This window comes from Lycium barbarum, chromosome 3 (assembly GCF_019175385.1).
Source record: "Lycium barbarum isolate Lr01 chromosome 3, ASM1917538v2, whole genome shotgun sequence".
In the NCBI taxonomy this organism is placed as follows: Eukaryota; Viridiplantae; Streptophyta; class Magnoliopsida; order Solanales; family Solanaceae; genus Lycium; species Lycium barbarum.
The window spans coordinates 105,980,465-106,001,697 of record NC_083339.1 but is presented as its reverse complement, the minus strand read 5'-3'; the positions used below and the strand labels follow the sequence as shown (position 1 = coordinate 106,001,697).

The 21,233-nt window shown below is 36.4% G+C and overlaps 2 protein-coding genes across 10 annotated transcripts; both read left to right on the top strand.

The window, feature by feature from the left end:
- The first annotated feature begins 7,652 nt into the window (after positions 1 to 7,652).
- Positions 7,653 to 12,381, top strand: LOC132631718 (uncharacterized). Of its 2 annotated transcripts, XR_009579042.1 has the most exons (4): positions 7,653 to 7,953; positions 8,346 to 8,568; positions 10,694 to 11,592; positions 12,170 to 12,381. XR_009579042.1 is itself a non-coding variant. In XM_060347407.1 (2 exons), the coding sequence occupies exons 1-2, from the start codon at positions 11,388 to 11,390 to the stop codon at positions 12,311 to 12,313; spliced, it is 327 nt and encodes a 108-aa protein (XP_060203390.1). In that variant the 5' UTR covers positions 10,098 to 11,387; the 3' UTR covers positions 12,314 to 12,381. The 2 variants fall into 2 exon arrangements, 1 of the variants encoding a protein (XP_060203390.1); XM_060347407.1 differs by lacking the exons at positions 7,653 to 7,953; positions 8,346 to 8,568 and having other exon boundaries at positions 10,098 to 11,570.
- A 763-nt stretch (positions 12,382 to 13,144) lies between these two features.
- Positions 13,145 to 19,319, top strand: LOC132631717 (omega-3 fatty acid desaturase, chloroplastic-like). Of its 8 annotated transcripts, none has more exons than XR_009579041.1 (5): positions 13,145 to 14,064; positions 14,729 to 14,794; positions 14,902 to 17,755; positions 18,869 to 18,961; positions 19,045 to 19,319. XR_009579041.1 is itself a non-coding variant. In XM_060347406.1 (4 exons), exons 2-4 carry the CDS (start codon positions 14,765 to 14,767, stop codon positions 19,156 to 19,158), a joined length of 237 nt encoding a protein of 78 aa, XP_060203389.1. In that variant the 5' UTR covers positions 13,761 to 14,064; positions 14,729 to 14,764; the 3' UTR covers positions 19,159 to 19,319. The 8 variants fall into 8 exon arrangements, 2 of the variants coding, with proteins under 2 accessions (XP_060203389.1, XP_060203388.1); XR_009579039.1 differs by having other exon boundaries at positions 13,157 to 14,256; XR_009579037.1 differs by adding an exon at positions 18,081 to 18,386 and having other exon boundaries at positions 13,166 to 14,256; positions 14,729 to 17,755.
- The last annotated feature ends 1,914 nt before the right edge of the window (positions 19,320 to 21,233 follow it).

Here is a 21,233-nt window from a genome sequence, read left to right as displayed (position 1 = left end):
CTAGCTATTACCGAGTCACCCACGGGTGTAGACACCTCAAAAGGTTTGGAGTAACATATGATAATGTGGAGCCCGGATCAATCAAAGCATATACATCATGAGAGAATACCGATAATATACCTGTGACCACGTCAGGAGAAGACTCAAGATCTTGGCGTCCAGCCAAAGCATAAATACGGTGCTGAGAACCGCTAGTACTGGGAGCTCTGCCCCTACCTCTACCATGGTCGACCGGCGCATGTGAACCTGGCCCCGTAGGGTGTACAGATGACGAAGATCCAGCTACCGACCCTGATGGCTGGGTCCTACCTCTACCATGCACTGAGGGGCAATCACGCATAATATGGCCCGGTCGACCACATGAATAGCAAACATCTGAACCCAATCGGCATTGACCCCAATGCGACTTCCCACACTGGGAACATCGTGGTATAGGTGGCCTTGACTGGCCTGAATCACCTCTAAACTGGGACCCCGAATAACTCTGACTCGGCCCGGGATGAGTAGATATATCAAGGCTCTGGCCTGAAAACCGTGGAGGTGCATTGGTCATAGAATAGCCCGAAGGTCTAGGGAACTGTTGCCTGTGTCCGCCTCTGGACTCGCTCATTGGGCCCGAAGATCTGGCCCTCTTGCTATGTCCCCTATCCTGTTCACGTTCACTTCTCCACTGCTGTAGGATTTCCTCTAAGTTTTGAGCATGTGCCTAAATGCGTGCAATATCCATACCGTCCTGAAGGGACGCAGTCAAGCATTTGTCCATCAGATGGGGCCCTAGGCCCTTTACAAATCGGTGTACCCGGTCGCCCATATCTGCTACCATGGCCGAAGCATACCTAGCCAAGGAGTTAAAGCGGAGACTATACTCTGTAGCACTCATGTTACCTTGCCTCAAATTCAAGAATTTATCGGCCCTAGCTCGCCAAACTTCTAGAGGAATGTAGTGACGGAGAAAAGCATCGACAAACTCTTGCCATACCGGCGGAGGTGCATTGGCTCCCCGTGAAGCCATCCATACTTTACACCACTGGATCGAGATATCTCTCAATCTATAGGACGCTAGCTCTACCGACTCAGTGTCTGAAGCATGTATCAACCCGAGCGTCCTTAGCATACCATCAATAAAGTCCTGGGGATCCTCCTCCGGTTTCGACCCAAAGAATTCCGGGGATTTCAAAGCAATGAAGTCACGGGCCCTTGCACTAACAGCCATGTCACCTTGCCTTGCGCTTGGCCTCTGAGTCTGGGCCACAACCAACTGAGTCAACAAATTAATGGCCTCTCTCACGTCTTGGCCCGAAGCGTTCGGTGGAGGATCTGGAGCTGGGGCTGAGGCTCCCACGTGCTCCTCGGTAATAGGCACTGTCTGGGAGGACTAAGATTGAGCCGCACTCTGGGACTCATCTTCCTCTACTACCAGTGGCGGTGCTCTTTCAGCCCGCTTTTCTGCCACCGTCTTGCCATTTTGGGCTGCTATAGCCTTTTTCTTTTTAGGCATCTCTGAAATACACAACACACGATTAAGGAACAAGAATTTCTTACATCATAGCTCTATCGCACGATTCTTATGAAGAAAGAAGGTCATATATTCCTAAAATTTTCGCAGCTTCTCGTTTAAAAGTGTGGCGCGCAACACGCCTATAACCAGGACTCTACTAGACATGGCTCGTAGACACATCCTAGGACTGAACTGCTCTGATACCACTTTTGGCACGACCCGGCTAGGGGGCCGCGACGAGCACCCGGTGCTACCCCACCCGGGCACCCCCTTATCGTACATAACATATCATCTAGGTGAACCATAAGTCAATTCGTGCTTTTCTTATCGTTAATCATATTGATCCCATTAAACGACCATCATCATTTAACATATCATAGGCATCTATGCCAAATCATAAGTACAAGGCCGACGTGGCTAACAAAAGATATACAAAACATGGGCCGACATGGCCGAACATCTCTACCCACATACACATGACTACGAGCCTCTAAGAGTATGACATATCGTATGAGCGGGACAGGACCCCGCTATGCCCATAATTATATACACAAAAGAATAAGTACCCAAAAGTTACGGCTCCGAAAGAAATGGAGCTCTGCTATGCAATCTCTGAATAAGCAGCTATGGATCAAGTCTGTCTCCCTGTGCACCTGCGGGCATGACGCAGCGTCCACAAACAAAAGGACGTCAGTACAAAGAATGTACTGAGTATGTAAAGCATGATCAACATCAATATAGAAGCATAATAGATATCATATGAAATAGCATAGGAGGGGAGACAGTAATATCATCATCATCATGTCGCTTACTTGCATACATCGTCGTTCGTATCCCATAATAATAGTCATACCACTTTGTGTTCATATTCGTATACATGCCCTTACTAAGTCTTATCACACTCATATTCATATTATATGCATGGTCGTATCATATACATAGTATTTACATAGCATACCCAACCTCGTAGGATCGGTGTGTCATACATACTTGGCCAACCAAGGCTCAAGATCATACATACCTGGCCCTACCAAGGCGTCAGGGTTATCCGTACCATCTGCAGAGGTGTGCGCGCGTTTCGTAATCATATACATACTTTATACATAGTCATATACAAATAGTCTTACCCGGCATCATAAGCTCGGGGTCTTATCATAGCCCTTCATAGGCATACATATACATATATCATAGCTCGTAAGCATCTCTAGTCTCATTTTACTCTCATCATCATTACTATCCTCATCATTATCATTACATCTACATTATAGACTTACTCGTCATACAAGGAACATAGTATAATCATAGTACATATCAAGGGTCATGAGCTTATGAGCTCGGAATGTCAACCATGTGAAGACAACATACTCATATAGAGGAATTAGGAATTTGGCCAAGAACCATGCCTTATGAAAGAAGGGTTAGCCTTATATACCTTTCCGTCGAACTATTCTACACTTGCACGTTCCCTTCCAATGCTAGTGTTTATACCTTCATTAATATCATAACAATGGCCATTAGTCATTCACATTATCCACATTGTCTAGATTTCCTCAATTTGCCTCTAATTCACCCACATTCATGGTCATAACACTCAACTTCGTCCATTCGTCTACAGTGTCTAGTTCATGATCTTAATACCATTTATAACACATTCATATCACAACACAACAACATTCATAACTCAATTCAAACTATTTCTCAAAATGTCACTATTCATCATTCATGACCTAGTTGACCATATTTTCTACAATCCATGTACTTTAATTCTCCAATACCTTAAACATCATGTAAATATCATGAATCTTACCTTAGAAGTAGGAACAAGCTTTGGTTGATAATACTCTCTTTGAGCAAAACCCTAATTTTTCTCCATTTGCATTTCTTGACTTGAATGGTATTTAATGGCTTGCTTATACTTGATTCACTTGTCTTAATGTTATTGATGGCTTATAATCCTTGAAAACTCATATAATAAATGTAGAGAGAAGTTTTAGAGAGAAGTGGTGTAATGTTGTAATGAAATAAAATAAGTCTTGATCCTCATATTTAATGAATTGGAAAATCTGTGCTGGGTGAACAATGGTCGTCCATGGAGGTTTACGGTCCGTATTTCAGTTTACGGACCGTCCTTCGTGGTCGTCTTTAAGCTTAAGCAGGACCAGAAACTTTGGCCTGCATGCATGGTGATTTACGACCATGGTTTACGGGCCGTAAATCACTTTACGGTCCGTCCACCAGGTCGTGTTTAGCCATTTACTCGGCTGGCAGAAAGTTGAAGTTTGGCATGCCAGTTTACGACCTGGCAGTTTACGGACCGTATTGCACTTTACGGTCCGTATTTTGCAATATACGACCACTGGGCAGTTGCAATTCTGCAACTTCTCATATTTCTTAGACTTCTCATTTCAATCACCCCCGTTCATGCACATGCATTGCTCACCCTGTATCTCATCTTAACTTAGCCAACTTCCTCGTCTCACATCGGATACTTTCGAAATCTCGCCTAAGGTCATCAAACGTCGTTTCTTGCTCATGGACGTCATGCACTCATATTCATCACTAGTTCGTTCTCTCGCGTACCAACGAAAAATTTTCCGAGGTGTAACAAAAGTTGACTACGGTCAAATAGTTGGTTTAGCGAGTCTAGATTCATGATTTGAAAGTTTCAATAGATTTGTATGATAATCTTGGACTTGTTTGCAAATTTTGGTTACATTCCGATGAGTTTCGAATGGGTTTTGATCGTGACGCGTTCGTATTTAATGTTTAGACGCGTTCGTATTTAATGTTTAAACGTTTTTTTCAGAACAAATGGTACCACACTAAGCAAATGAGCTCTAAATTTTTCTTTGATTGAACCATTAGATCTATATCGCGATTGCGGAACCATATCAACATGAATCATCGAATTATGAGGTCGTAAGAGTACAATAATTTTACCTTGACGGGTTGTTGTTGGTACTGGTGCTTCCGCCAAAGCAGCTATTGGGCGTAAATCCAAAGACTGATAAAGTGTCTATGAGTCCGCAAATGCGAAGACTGCAAATCACCTATGGGTCCGCAAATGCGGCAATGGCGGGTATTAAAAATCTGACTTCTCCCTCATTTTTCAAACTCAATTTTTGAGAGTTCTAGAGCTCGTATTTAGGCAATTATTGCGATTTTCTTCTCGTTTCAACGTGAGGGTAAGAATATAACCTCAACTTTTATAGTTCTACATGATTGCACTCATTCATTAGTGAATTGATCCTATTTTGATTGAGAATTTGATGGTTTTAGCCCTAAAACATAAGAAAGTTAAATATATGGATTTGGAGGTCGATTCGAAGTCATTTTTGTCCAAGCTGAAGGACGATTTGACAGATATGGTAAGCAAGGGAGATATTGGTATAAATTTTTCTTGAGGACACCAACATGAGGTTGATAATTGGTAGTTACAGATGTTCAACCGTTTCAATACCATTCTGTACACGTTCGAGAACAGACATTTGTTAAGTGGGGGAAGATGTAACGAATTGTCTGGTCGTTTTGAGTATTGAAGACCCTTTTCCCCAAATGAAACTTCTTGTAGGTTTAACATTCATATTATGACTTGTGGGGACCGTTGAGCCGGATCCCAAGGCAACCAGATGCGTATCAAAGAAGAATACTAAAAACAAGAAGTTTTGAGAAAAAAATAAAATAAGAATTGACCAAAGTCAATATTAGGGTAAATAGATTTGGAATCAAGGTTTGAAAATTCTCATAGGTCCGGATGGGATTTATAACTTAGTTGGATAGCTTGGACGAATCCCGATGGGTTTGGGGGTGATTCGGATGGTTGAGTTGCATTTTAGTAGAATTTAAAGTTCAAAGTTGACTACGGTCTAATAGTTGTCTTAGCGAGTCTGGAATCATGCTTTGAAAGTTTCAACAGGATTGTATGATATTTTGGACTTGTCCGCACATTTTGGTTAGATTTCGATGAGTCTCGAACAGATTTTGATCTTGTCACGTTCATATTTAATGTTTAAACGTCTTTTTGAGAATAAATGGTACCACATTAACCAAACGAGCTCTAAATATCTTTGGTTGAACCATTAGATCTGTATCACGATTGTGGAACCATAGCAGCACGAATCATTGAACTCTGAGGTCGTATAAGTATAGTAATTTTAACATGACAAGTTAATGTTGGTACTAGTGCTTCCGCCAAGCAGCAATTGGCCGCAAATGCAAAGACTGATAAAATGACTATGAGTCCACGAATGCGAAGACTGTAAAATCGCCTATGGGTCCGTAAATGCAGAAACAATGGGTATTAAAAATCTAACGTCACCCTCATTCTTCAAAATCAATTTTTGAGAGTTCTAGAGCTCGTATTTGGGAAATTTTTGTGACTTTCTTCTCGTTTCAACATGGGGCTAAGAACATAACCTCAACTTTTATATTTCAACTTGATTACACTCATTCAATAGTGAATTGATCTGTATTTTGATTGAGAATTTGAGGGTTTTAGCCCAAAAACTTAAAAAAGATAAATTTATGGATTTAGAGGTCGATTCGAATTCATTTTGGGCTAAAATTTCATGGGTAACCCAATTTTTGAAGAAATTTCCGATTTTGAGCCTGAGAGCTCAGGGTTGGCTTTTTAGTCCAAAATATTTTATATAGTAATATGGGTATCGTTGGAATCATTTAACCACGTTGAGTACTATTTTGAATAGATTGATCCATTTGATGAATTCAGGCGCGGTAGGGCTTTCGCTAGACTTAAAGCTTCGCTCAAATCGAGTTAAGTTAATTTTTGACTCCAACTGGAGGAATATTTTTGTTAATTAAATAATAATAAGGGTTAAGGGTGAAAGATGGGGTCCCATTCATGAGGCGTCGCTCATTTATGTGCATACCGGTGTCAAATTGTGCGTACTTAACCGATTATCTTATAACTTGTGTGATTGATTGATAAAATCCATGAATGTTGAAGCATGCTTCAACTATGTAAAAATAGGATTATCATGATTAATTTATCACGTGTTCATACATCTCTCCGGATAACTCGTACACTTGTGATAAATGAAAAGGTTCCTAAATGCATTATTTGTTAAGTACATATGCCTTCCTGTATGCATATAATATTCGTGCTTTTATATGAACATTTAGGCTTACATTTTGTGATGAATCATAAGGTGGTGGTCTGGCGGACAGGTTTATTTTATTGATTCAAATTCATAAGTTCATATGATATCTCATGGATATTATACTTGATTCATTTGGTGACACAAATTGTATATGGTTATGGATTGATGAGAAATTGTTCCAGCGAAGCGATGTTATTTGGCTAGTTGCCTAAGGGGAAATGACTCCAAGTAGAGTGATGCATGCCCGATGAGAAATTATTCCAGGCAATTTTATGGACCTTGTGAGTCACCCATGAGTCATGGCTAAAGAAATTTCGCCCAAATGGGCATTTTATTTAGGATTTTTTACTCATTGTAGCTTCTTTTAAGACCTAATTGTTAATATTAACTACCCTTTTATTTAATTATATTTAGTAGCTAATTAACTTTTCTAAATTACAAATGGTAGCTATATCAAAAATACATACCTAAACACATATGTCTTTCTTTTTTTCCAATCACTACCCATTTCAAATTTTTCATTTCTCAAAACCCTAAAAAATCCCTCTCCCCTTCTCTCAACCACCACCACCAGGGCGCGCCGCCCCTCTTCTCTTCTCTTTCTCCCTCCATGCTCACCCCTCTCTCTCCGCCGCCCCTCTCTCTCTCTTCTCCCTCCCCCTCTCCCTCTCCCTCTGTGCTCACCCTAGAAGGTCCAAACTTAAATACTACAACTAGGAAATCTTAGATTTGGTACGGATGATTTATTTGTCAATTGTCATCCACATGTGACATATCACTACAAGAAAAAGGCTTATTAGCGACCAACATTTAGCGACGGGTTAAAAATCTGGTCCCTAAATGTATATTTATAAGGACGACAAATTTTCTTGGTCCCCGATTCTCTTTTAAATAACGAAGGGGCTAAATATGGTCCGTAGATATGAAAGTAACTTGTCCCTAATATTCTAAATTAAGTGAGACAAAGCGTCACTTAAATTTGACTCTTTTAAAGAATGGCATAAATAAAGAATAAAGTATAGGAAACACTTCAATCATTAATTTGAAGAAAAAAAATATTCTGAAAAGTGAACATCTCTATGTCTCAAAAACCCTAAGCTCTAAACACTTCTAACAGACGAGCAATTCTAACAGCGCTCCTCCGAGCTTCTCCACAAGCATTTGGTCCCGCCTGCCACCGTCGTCTCTTCTACTTCCGATTCTCCTCATTCTTACTGAAAAGTTTGATCGATATCTCATGCTTCTTCTTCTTCTTTCTCTCTCTCTCGTATAAATTACACAGACGAGTTTGAAGCTATGTACAGACACTGTCGATCTGTTCTAATCTAATGTCCAGTGCGTTCTGTGCTTATGCCCAATCCGACTGTTCCTTTTCATTTTGTGTTGTCACCCATTTGATCTTTCAAATAGGGGTATAGGTGATATTTAATATTAGAATATTTGTAGATGGATTGATTTTCAAATGGTGTTTATTCCTGAATTAGGGTTATTTTTTCTATTAAAATGCTAATTCTTCAAGTGGGTATTATTTTACGAGTTAGGGTTATATTTGAGATTATGACATTGATTTTGAAGTGGGTATACATGGTTTAGGGTCTTTTTAGAAATTAGAATTTTGCGATTTCCTCTACGCATGTTTTGATTTATCCTGTCAATGGAAGTTTGGTGCTTTGGCACTTAAAATATGTTTTTATATTCTGCATATGTTATAGCGTTTTGTTTTATAGGGCTTGCTAAATGGTTTATGTGAGGTCTAAGAATACGGCGAGGTGGATTCAGCAGCAGCAGTGGGGTTGTGCTTGAAGGTGTGAATATACAGTAATAGAAAAAGCTAGCCATGTGAACTTAATGCTTCAAAATCAAGGAGCTTCCACAAAAAAGTTGCAAGTCTTCTTGCAATGTTATGTGGGAGAACAACTGAAAGGAAAAAACCAACAAAAATTGACAAAGGTAATTAGGATTGTTACTTATGCTATTGAGTCCAAACCTTGAGATGGCTTTGGCTTTGTATACTATATTCTAATTGTGTTTTTACTACAAGGGGACAATGATGAAACAAAGAGAATTAGAGTCCACAAACAGATAGCTAGTTAATCAATAGGAGTGATAGAAAAGTTATAAAAGAGATGTTCTGAGCTAACAAATTTACAATTTTACATTATGAGGTCAAAGAATTGTTGAGAAGTTTATTCTCTTCTTTCCTCTTTTGTTCTTCCCGGCTCTAATTCACCTCACTACCCTTCTTCTTCCTTTTTTCTATCTTTACCTATCTTTTTATTGCTTGAAGTTTACACGTAGTTACATAGTAGTAGTAACTTTATCAAACTGTCTTCTTTTGTTACTTATGGTGATGATTAAGGTTCCTACACTCAAGAGTCTCCTGGTTATTCCTTTCCAATAGAATGTTACTGCTATTTTGTTTATATTGATGAACAGTAGTTCCTGTGTGCTTTGAAGGAATATAAGCTTACATATTTCTTCCAGGAGACAGAGACACATTTGTAGGGGAAAAAAATACTAGTGGCAAGGGTGCCGAAGATACAATTGATATTTACCCTATATCCAGTGCCTATCTATAAGTGTGTATCCATATATGAATGTGAAATGGGTGCAGGCAAGTGATTATGTATATGATGTGTGTGCTCCCTCTCTTGTGATGATGAAAATGGAAATATTCCCCATTTCAAGTGGTCCCAAAATGAGTAGTGCATTGTGACAGTAAGAAAAATTAAGTGCAGGTGCTCTTTACTTTTAAAATAACAGAGGTGTGTGCTTAATGTATCAATGAATGTGTATTCCTTTGATGTATAATCTTTATGTTCTTGCTTTAATACTTGGTCTTTCAGACTTTTATGTGACTTCTCATATTCAAGCCTGCAAATTTTGCCCTATAAATTGATCTCTTCCAAAATCATTTTCATCGAAATATTTTTATGTGCTACATTTCTTGTGTGTAGAAGACTTGAGAAACTCTAAACTGGTGAAACAATGTCACAGTTTGTGGCGAAAAGTTTGAGGTCAGCTAATGTGGTCAGGGGATAGACAACAATTAATTACTGGAACATTGGAGCTCGGTATCTTAGGTTTATACTTATATGTAGAGATTAAAATTACGATGAGACTTCTCTACCTGCATAGTTGAAAAGTTGCTTTTGTTAACTTTCTTTTCAAGCTTTTTAATTTGTGTATGCTCAAATATCGACTCTTTAATACATTAGATTTTGCTTCAATTTCCATTATCAAGGTACAAAAGCGAAAAAAGAATGACCAATTGTCTTGGAATTTCTCTATATTTGTTACTAGCCTACCGCCATTGGCTCTTGCTGTAACGAATGTTTTTTTTTTGTTTCTTTGTATTTGTAATTTCAGCCTTTAATTGTAGTTAATCTCATGCATTGATTTTGATCTTACAACACTATTGTTAGATTTAATAGGGCTAGCCATTATCTTTTCCATTTCCTTTTTTTAAACATAACTTCGAGCTAATAAATAGTCCTCTGGCCTTTAGAAATTTCTCATCACATTATTACCCTTGCCAAAACCATTCAACTTCATGGACTCGGTGCACTCACTTGGAAGTGAAGTTGGTGTGCCACAGCTATAATGAGGCAAACTAAGAAACTTCAAACAAACACTTTTTGAAAAAAACAAAAATAACTTACACATATTAGTTAATAATATGTGTAAAAATTATATAATCAGTAACATGGGTTACACGTGTGAAGTGCGTACCCGAAAACTAGTTCATATAAAGATGTCGCTGCTTCAGTTTAGTGTTGTAAATTTATATTTTCTTGAAGGTTTGTAAGGCATCATCACTGTATTAGTAAAGTCCACTCTAGTAGTTACATACTAAGACCACAGCTTTAGCTTCCACTTTTGCACTATGAAAAATTTGTAATTTCTCATATGACATGCCAATGTTGCATCGTTAATTGTTGTCATCTTCATTGGACCCAATGATATTGAATGGCACATATGTACCTTTCCATTGATGTAACTGACATACATTATATTTCTTACACATCTCTTCTATTCTTGCCGAACAATAAGAGCTCCGCATCGAAACACGCAGGATCAAAATCTGGTACCAGCAGGCAGCAACAATGCACCAAAAGTCACTAATTGGGGTACTGAATTAATTAGTGAAAATTAATTGTACTCCTTCTCTTAATTCTGTTTTACTAATGATTTCATCTCTATATTTTGCTGATGTCTTTTTTAAAAATACGTTTTTGCCATATGAATTCTTTCAGTTGTAAACAATGGTTCAGATGTTAAAAAGTACAAGAGATTACTCATTTCTATTATCCGATAATGCTTATCTTCTTGCTCTATCAAAAGGCTATTTACCTCATAAAGCCTTTATCGCTAATTCTGGTGCAGTTTCTATCATAGCTAATCTGGTTGTTTATTTACTGGCTCAGGGCGTAAATTTATTAATTAAGAAAACTTATTCAAGTTTTTTGGTTATATTGAAAATGCACGAGTAGCTTTAGAACCAAGCAGCAACAATCTTTAAGCAATACTAGAAGAAAGCTGCTAAATGATTGTGAAGTACGGAATCCTCTACCCAGAAGTATCCAAATGCAACAGAAGCTATTGACTCAGAAATCAGTTTCTGTTAGTAAACAGCCTCAACTAGCATTAGGATCCAGGAAATAAGTTGGTAGCAGTAAAGGGAGTGGACCTAGTCGTCCTTTAGGGCCAAAAGCAATGCCTCCCAACAGCACGATAATAGGGTTTTGACACCAGGTGTCAAGAGCACTATGCCTGCTTTGCATAAGCCAATCCCTTCAAAGTTGCAACCTTTTCTTCCGAGCCAATCGTTGGTACAGAAAAAGGAAACACTACAAGCTGGAATGTCAAAGGTGATATCAAAACAAGTTGAGCCTTCATCCAAAGCTAAGCCGGTGATGCAGAAACAAGCAGTGCCATCGTCCCATTCTCAGGTTTTACCTTTATTTTTCATTGGTATGTTATCCATTTTATCTTTCCTTGGGTTACAAAGAATGAACACCCTGCTCTCCATATATTTTGGTTTGGCTTGGGTCCTGCTTGGGGGAGGAATAGTGTTCCGGGGGGTGGTGGTGGTGATGAAGACATGTTGATTGGGATTTGTGATTTTAACAGATAAACTAACTGCATCCTGAAAATGCAACTCGTGTTCAGCTACTTGGTATTCATTCAATAGTTCCTGCTACTTTTAAAAAAGTTCTTGCCAAACCAAAGTCTCAATTTTCTAGGTTCATCTCATCCAAAATTATTGATAACCTTCAAAACCTGGTGGATACTTTTCAGAAAGAATTTATGGTGCATATAAATATCCCTCTAACAATAGTTTGAATGATGTTGAATCGTTTGGGCCAATTTAGTTGTTCAATGCACTAGTGTGATACCAATATATTTCGGTCCAAGTAGATGGAAGAGTAACTAGGAACCTAAAATCTAGAATGCAATCTCTTTTTTGTTATCAATACAAAAATATAGTGTGATTTGGTTGTGCGCATAATGTTTTTTCTTATTAAATCTTATTTTGTACGTTTTACAGGATTTGGGGACTTCCATTTACAAGTCAAGATGCAAGTTTGAATACTTTGAACAAGTTGACAAATTTATTATCGGTTTGATAGGATTGTTTGGCAAAACCTTTTATTATAAACTTATTCTTTTGGCTATTGAGTTGTGTAAATAGTCTTGTGACTATATTTTTGTAAACAATACTACTTGTGGAATGTTAATCCATACTTTTAATTAATGATATTGATAATTTTGTTTATATGCATTTGATTATCTATATATAGTAATTAGAAATGGTATAATATCTTAGAAACATGTGACGAGAAAAGAGCATGGTTTATTAGGTGCCACATTTTCTGTGCAAATACACCTTTAAGGACCAGATTGCATCAGTCCTTAACCTATTTAAGGACCAGATTTTTGGTTGTAAAAGACTTTTGAGGACCAGTTGAGCTTGTCGTGAAATTTTAAGGCACTAGTGATCTATCTGTTTAAGGACCAGAAAACATGGTCCTTATATTGTTTTAGGGACCATAACTTCTGCACGTCGTAAAAGAGATTTAAGGACCAGTATTTAAATCTCGTCCCTATTGACCTTTAGCGGCGGAGCCTATTGCGACGGGTGGCGACCAGACTTATCCCGTCGCTATTGACATTTTGAGACCGAAAACCGACTTTCAGGGACCATTTTTCTCGTCAAAATATATTTTGAAAAGAACTTTCCCTTCTCCACATTAATTTCATGAATAAGTCAAGTTCCTAACAATATTTTTACTTTCTAGCATTCTCAGGAAACTCTTCAAGGCAATTGCATTTTTCTTGGGTCAATTTTTTAGTGGTGGAAAGGTTAGGGTTTTTTTTTTATGGTGGTGGTGTCTCATATTTGGGTTTTACGTGGTGGTGGTGTTTTAGAGTAGGATTTTGATGGTGGTGGAGAGATTAGGGTTTTTGGTGTTGGTAGTGTCTCAGATCTGACCGTGTGTATTTGTTAAAAGCCAAATACAAATACATTAAAAAATCTACATCTCACAAATGCACAGTGTCTTTGTATTTTTTGAGTGTATTTCTTAGTGTATTTTGTTAATTTTTGTCTTTGTATTTGAATGTATTTGTTGAAATCCATTCAAATACACAAAAATTTGAATATATTTGGCTTCATATGTAGTTGGAATGTACACAGTGTATTTGAAATACATCAAAAAAAACCATTGAAATACATAAAAAAAAAATTAGTAAAATACATAAAAAAAAATCACTGAATTACATAAAAAAAAAAGACACGGAAATACATTATGGCAAAACAAAAAATAAATCACTGAAATACATAAAAAAAAAATCACTGAAATACATCAAAGCAAGAAAAAAAAATCACTAAAATACATCAAAAAAAAATATTAATATCTAATTTAATAGCTCCACCGTTAAAGGCTAAAATCAAGGATCCTGTTTTTTTTACCGTGTTCTCATGTATTTGTTGGCAACAAATACATGCGAAAACATACACTATTTTACTAAAATGTAGCTACAAATGATAATATTTAAAAAGGTAACTACAAATGGTAGGAAGTTATAATAAGGTAGTCATTTGAATAAGTTTGTCTTTTTTATTTATATGAAATCAAACAAAACAGAGTCCAACAAAGGCATGCCCAAATGGGGTCCAACCCAAAAAGAGAAAAATAAAAAAGAAACAAAATATATCAATTGTCCTAAAAAAAACATTAGGAAAGTTGAACCCATCAGAATTTGTTGCCCTAAATTCTCACTTATTCTCTCCCTTCCACTTTGTTTCTTTCTCTACGCCGCCGGTGCAAAAATGATGAGCTAGCCGGAGATTGTTATCAACTTCAACTTCATGAAAAACTTGAGCTAATTTGCACCCAGAATCATTGATCAATTCCACTTCCCTCTGCTCTAACCGTACTAGTTATGCTTCTCTTCTCTTTGTTGCAATTTTGTTACTTTCTTCACCAAATGTATGACCTCTTATTTGTTTGAGTTGTGCATTTATTGAATCCTCTCTGAATGTGTTTGTTTCATGTTGAATCGAGACCTTGATGTATTGTTATGACAGTTCTATAAATCGGTTGTCTAGGTCAACTGTTCTCCATATGCAAGGTAAGCTGTTTCATTCCTCTTTAAAACCCTTTTGTGCTTGATGCCTTTTGATGTTGTTGATTTTCTGTATGTGCTATAGCATGCTATACCTTTATGCCTGTATTCATGGCTCCCAAAACCCCCCATTGGAGTTAGTGTGTATACTGGTTGCATATACATGGCCATTGAATATCATTATATTCCATTTTATATATGATATTGTTAAGGTTGTTGAGCTTATTACAGGACTCTGAGTTGAAATGTGCTAATCTGTTTTAGCTGTTGATTTATGAGATTTAACTATGGAGTTATTATTCCTGTTGTTTGTTAATTTTATTTATGCATAACTATTGAGATTAACACTTGTTAAAGTGTTAGAAGAAAGCATGTTCAACACCAACCCTCTCCACTACTTCGTTGGGATAGTCATGAGACTTGCTTAGTACATGTGCTTGCCATACTCATACTACACTTGCCGCACTTTTATGTGCAGGTCTATATGTGAGTGCTAGTTGATTTCGAAGAGGCAATGAGAGGTCTGTCATTTGGAATTTTTGAGGTGAGCTGCTGGCTGATTCGCTGCATCGGACTCTGACTCTTTTCTTTATTTAGCTGTTTTTCTATGTCTAGACCGTGTGGTGTCAAAATTCTTGTATTTATTTTCAGGTTAGGTGCTCTTGACTAATATCACCAAAATTTTGGGGTATTTGATTGTATTTTCCCCACTTATGTAAATTCGTGATGTCTTTTATAACTTATCACCTATTACGCTTACTTTATGCATGGTAATAATAGAAATGGATTAAGAATATAGAAATAGTTCTATGGGGTGGGTGTAGGTGTCATCGCGGCTTAGAAAATTTTGGGTCATGATATATAAAACTGCATATGTCAATTCTACTTAAGTAGAATTCCTAAGTAGGAGCAAATTAGGCTGGTAATAAACAATCATGAATCACAACCTAACACGCATCTTACAGCTAAGAGCTCGTTGGGATTAGCTGATTGAAAGTAACTGATAAATATTAAGTGATGAAAATTATAAAGTATTGTTGATTTTATAAATAAATAATTGCGTGTTTTAATAGAAATTACAAAACTGATAATAAACGGTTGATGTATTTGATAAAAATGATGATGAACAATTTATATCCTTAAAGTTATTTGCAAAAGTTATGAATTAAAAGGTATCTAAACGAGGAAAATATTACAACAATAACATACCCAGTAAAATCTCACAAAGTGGGGTCAGGGGAGGGTAGAGCGTGCGTAGACCTTACCCCTATCTTGAGAGGTAGAGAGCCTGATTCCAGTAGACCCTCGGCACAAAAACAAGCAGTTAAAAGAAGTACCAAAAAAGAAATAACGGAAGCGGATAAGTCATGCAAAAGTCTATAAAAAGCATGAAGTAGTCCGAGAAAAGAAAAATGAAAAGATACTAGGGATGAAATTGTAAAATTCTCGAATTAAAAATGCTTATAAGCTAAAAAATCATGAGTTGAAGGATGATCAACTTATGACTTTTGGTTGACATCGATGCTACTTACCTTATAAGTACTTCTAAATTTATCTAACAGATAAATAGACAACAAAACATTTATAAGCTAATTTGACCAACTTATAAAGTTCACCCAACCACCCTCTAAATCCGTGTAGAAACTACTGGAATGCTAGCAATATCACAAATCAAATTGTTTTAGAGTAATATCAAATATCCGCAGTTGCATTTCTGGATGATTTTACATGATTCCTAAATTTTATTTGTCCTTTTCATTCTCTCTTTTGTTCTCTTGCTTGTTATAGTTGTAAATCAACTTGACTAAATCCTTAACGAGAAGATCAAGATTCAGGGCCTATGTGCTTGTTTTTTTTATAGTCTATACTGCAAGAAACATTGAATATTGCATGTTAATTAACAAATAACAGAACAAATATCTATCAGTCTCCTGATTAAATTGGTTAATTCTTATTCAAAAGAATGATTGCATGTATTGAATATGAGATATCTAAAGGAAATTAATTAATATGTATCAACAAAAGATCCAATAATACTATAATTTCATTTGCATACAACATGTCTAGGTCCAACAAACAAAATTGTCTGTAACGTAATGTAGCTCACTACTTTGTCTGAGTATTTAGATATTGGCATTTGGAAAGCTTATACAACAGAGTTCTCTAATTCAAATTTGTTGAATCTAAAAAAAAAAAAAAATGAATCAACAATTTTAGTCTTGTATAGCAAGGATAGAATCAAAATTCTGAACCAAGCTAGAGCTCTCACTTCTCTAATACATTTTGTAGTACTACAACCTACCCTCCCTCGAATACGCTGAGGAATCTTTCTTTTCTTGTGAGAGAGTAAGGAGGGAGGAGAGAAAACTAATTTTCTTAACGATTGAGACTTAATACAAAGTGATTCAATATACGGGAGCCTCCAGTCTACTCTAATAAGGCAACATGTCCTTTTTACAAGACATATTTAATTTAAATGATCTTCTAAATAATATACAAAGAGCAATTCAGACAAATTATGTACAATGAATTTGGACATTCATGACACTCTCGCTCAAATTAGAGCATCTAGATCACAGGCTCCCAATTGCCACATATACTTGATTACATGACCTGAGTGCTAGCTTGGTTAACGTATTTGCCAACTAATCGTTTGAATACACAAAATCAATATAATATTTAAGAGTTTTTTTTCCTAAAAATACAAAATCAAGGCCCTAATGACCATATTTAAAGAAGTGGTATTGACATGTGTTTAACTAAATATTTTATTTAGCAAATTAATCCTAAAAGAAATGGCATACAACAGTCGTCTCCCTAAATCTCTCTATTTTTCCTCTTTCATTCCATTCGTGTCTCTCTCCTCCATTCTTTCTCTTTGTTCCATCCGCGTCTCTCTCCTACATTTTCCCTCTCTTTCATTCCCTCCCCTTAAATCTCTCTTCCATTTTTCTTTCACTTAAAATCTATCTAATTAAACCCAATATTCTATTAAAATATATCCTTATTTTTCAATTCAGTCCTTTTTTGCCTTCTTTCACAGAGGAGGAAAGAATAATCTTCCAAGCGGACAGAGACCTAAATTTTCATTAGATTCGTTCTTTAGCTTGCTTTGTTACAGCAAGATGGACCACTACTGAAAAAAAGGGCTTTTTCGATCAAAAATTTCGACCACATTTTTGGTCAAAAAAAAATCGACCACGCGCGGTCGAAAAATTAAGAATTTAATTTTTATTTTATTTTCAGTAGGATTTCGACCACACGGGTCGATTTTTTAAAATGAAAATATAATTTCGACCACGTGCTGGTCTTTACTTTTCGATTGAAAGTTTTTTTTCTCTCTCTTTCCTCTCTCCCTCTCCTCTCTCTACCCACACACACCACCTCTCTCCCTCTCCTCTCTACCCACACCACCAGCCCACCGCCTCACCAGCCCAGACCCTCAACCCACCGCCTTCCGACCACCGTCAGTCCACCGTCGGCGGCGCAGCCCATTTTTTTGCAGGTACGTTTTTTTTTTCCAACGTCATGAACACTTACCAATGCATAACAATCTCATGTTATTAGCTACATTACCTTCTATATTTAGTAGATTTGATAACTTTATTTAGTGTTCAATATTTGTTTTAGGGTTTATATTATGTTATTCTTTTTTTGGATTTTGAATTGAAATTGAATGTTATTTTTTGGGCTGTTTTGGTCCCTTTTTTTGGGACTATTTTGATTCTTTATTTATGTGCTATTTATTTATTTTGGTTCTTTATTTATGTGCTCTTTATTTATTTTATGTGCTATTTATTTATTTTGGTTCTTTATTTATGTGCTCTTAGGATCCAAACAGTGGGAGAAGTAGATAATAAACAAACTGAGAAAACAAACAACAACAATAATAATGGTGAATTCTTTGACCCTGGGGCACCACCACCATTTAAGTTGTCTGATATTAGGGCAACTATTCCTAAGCATTGTTGGGTTAAGAATCCATGGAAGTCTATGAGTTATGTTGTGAGAGATGCTGTTATTGTCTTTGGGCTGGCTGCTACAGCTGCTTATTTCAATAATTGGCTTGTTTGGCCTCTTTATTGGTTTGCTCAAAGCACTATGTTTTGGGCTTTGTTTGTTCTTGGTCATGATTGGTAATCTATCTTCCTAATTTTCTTACAATGTTTTGATTTTTCTTTGCGATAATGGTCATCTAGACTGTCACTTTTTCGCGAGTTTCACGTCTCAATTATCAGTTGTTCCCCTTTCATGGAAACTGATAATTGGTCTAGTCAGCTTCGAGGTAGTTTTTAATATGTAGATAGTGATAGTTCAATTAGAAAAATGAAACAATTGATAGTTAGGGTTTGAAACTCGTGAAAAAAAAAATGATATTTTTGACCATTGTTTCTTTTGCTTTTTTCTCAAACCTAATTTTTGCTTCTCAAAATGGCCTAGTCAGCTTGGGGGCGTAGCTTCAAGGTGTGTACATAGATCAGGTAGGAAAAGGGAAGGGAAGATAGTTGGGGTATGAAACTCCAAAAAAGTGATAGTTCAGTGTATTTTTGACCATTATCTCAAAACTATTTGCCTGTTCTGTCCTCCTTGACTTTTGGCTGTTCATTTGCTTTCCCAGTTACCTGAGAAGATATACAAGAGTCTAGATGATGCCACAAAGAAATTGAGGTTTACTCTACCCTTCCTCTTGCTTGCATATCCTTTCTATCTGGTGAGTAATTCATACTAGCATCTTTAAAGTTCCTAAGTTTGAATTGGCAACATATTCTTTTTAACTTGAATTCATAATGACAGTGGAGTAGAAGCCCCGGAAAGAAAGGTTCTCACTTTGATCCAAGCAGTGATTTGTTTGTCCCAAGTGAGAAGAAAGATGTGATCACTTTAAATGGATATGTATATTATGTTTAAGGGTTTGAATGTAGTTTTAATTTGAACTACAAGTACTTTTAATTTTAAGATGTTTAAGTGTTTGAACGTAGTTTATGATGTTTAAGTGTTTGAATGGACAATGTTTAGGTGTTCAAGTGTTTGAACATTGTTTATGGTTGTTGTGTTGCATTGTTGATGAATTGGATGTCTGGTTTGGTTGATGAATTTGGTTATTTGAAAATTGTCATGTGGGATGTCAAAAACAGGCAAATGCTGGAAAAAATATTCCAGATTTTCGACCACAGGTGGTCGAAAATCAGCCCAAATATTTCACAATTTTGACCACATGTGGTCGAAATTGTACCCAGAAAAATACAATTTTGACCACGTGTGGTCGAAAATCTAGGCCCAATTTACAATTTCGACCACCTGTGGTCGAAATTGTGAAAATAATTTTTTATATTTAAATATAAATAGTGTTTTCGACCACACGTAGTCGAAAAATTTAAATATATAATTTAATATAAAAATATTTTTTCGACCACATGTGGTCGAAAATAACTTTCCCTTAATTTCGATAGAATGTGATTGCGACCACGTGTGGTCGAAAAAAAAAAATTCGACCGACCTATTAGCGACCTACGCGTGTGGTCGAAAAAATGGTCGAAATAAAGGCTTTTTCGACCTCGTGTGCTCAAAACTTTTGGTCGAAAATCCCAATTTTTTTAGTAGCGGACAGTCCCTCTGTTGATTAAATACGATAATGGATACCAATTTCAGCTCAAAATATGTGATATATATAATGATATACATTGTATGTACACTAGCATAATGTATATCAAATAAACGAGTGCAATACATGCTGATATACATTAATAAGTACACATAGTATTCTATATATATAGATATAGATATATCACGATGTATACCATGTATGTCAGTGTATATCACACAGATTTACACATATATACATGATATACAAAAATGCACAGATATACAGTGTGATATACACGAGCATATACACGGGATACAGTGGGGGATACACACATGGAGGCTTCTTCAACCTTGAGTTTAAATTTGAAGTTCCACTCAAATTCGCCTCAAATCATCTTCAAACACCTCCAAAATTGATATTCTAGCTTCTTAAGATGTTTTCAACGGTTAGAAGATAGACACGGGGTATTTGAGTATAATTCTAGAGAGATTTAAGAAGAAAATTTGATAGATTTAACAAAAGTAATTGGATAAAACTTTCAGAAGAGAGAAAAGACGAAAATTTGTACTAGTCAAATTAGACAAGTTCATCATATAGTGTTCCTATAGGACCAAAATTTATAATAATCCCTTCAGCGTTCCTACTTATAAAATCAAGCTTGTTAGAGTGTAAAGGGAAATAATGCCATATGCATTTCGTTTCAGGCTTGTTAGAGTGTGCAGGGAAATAGTGCAATATGCATTTTGTTTTAAAGACTGGAAGCAGACAAAGAAGGAATTTTTTTTAGGTAACCAACATTGTATTAATCACCCGAATGAAAATTATAAAACAAGCTAACTGCCACAGTCAGCTTAATCCAAATAACAGAAAACATCCTCATCTACCACTTAACCATACTGCCTTAGCTATCCTCTACAAAACTGCTAGTTACTATTTACATGAGCCAAGATTGAACAAGGCATCGTACACCTGTTGGAGCTCTCACATTACATGAGAAGAGAGAAGGAATTTGAAAATTTAAAGCTATTTAAAGTTGGGGGAAATCTGGTTATAAGATATAAATATATAGCCTGAAACATGGGTGCGGACTACCTGATGCCATTATCCTAAACTCAAGCTATCTTATGCTATATACTGTTCCAACTTGTCATATAGTCCCAAGTATTCTTTAAAGAAAGAACCACACTTTCAAAAACTAGCAATAATTTTATAACAAAACATATACAACCTCTAACAAATCTCACGGAATTAGAGATTTCGAAGATCTTCTTTTCTTATCTTATATTTCTTTCAATCATCTTTTTTCCTATTTTCTCTTCCCACAAATCCTAGTCTCCCATTGCTCAACCACCAAATTGCCATCAGAAACCACCATACCAACACCAGAAAATACCATGAC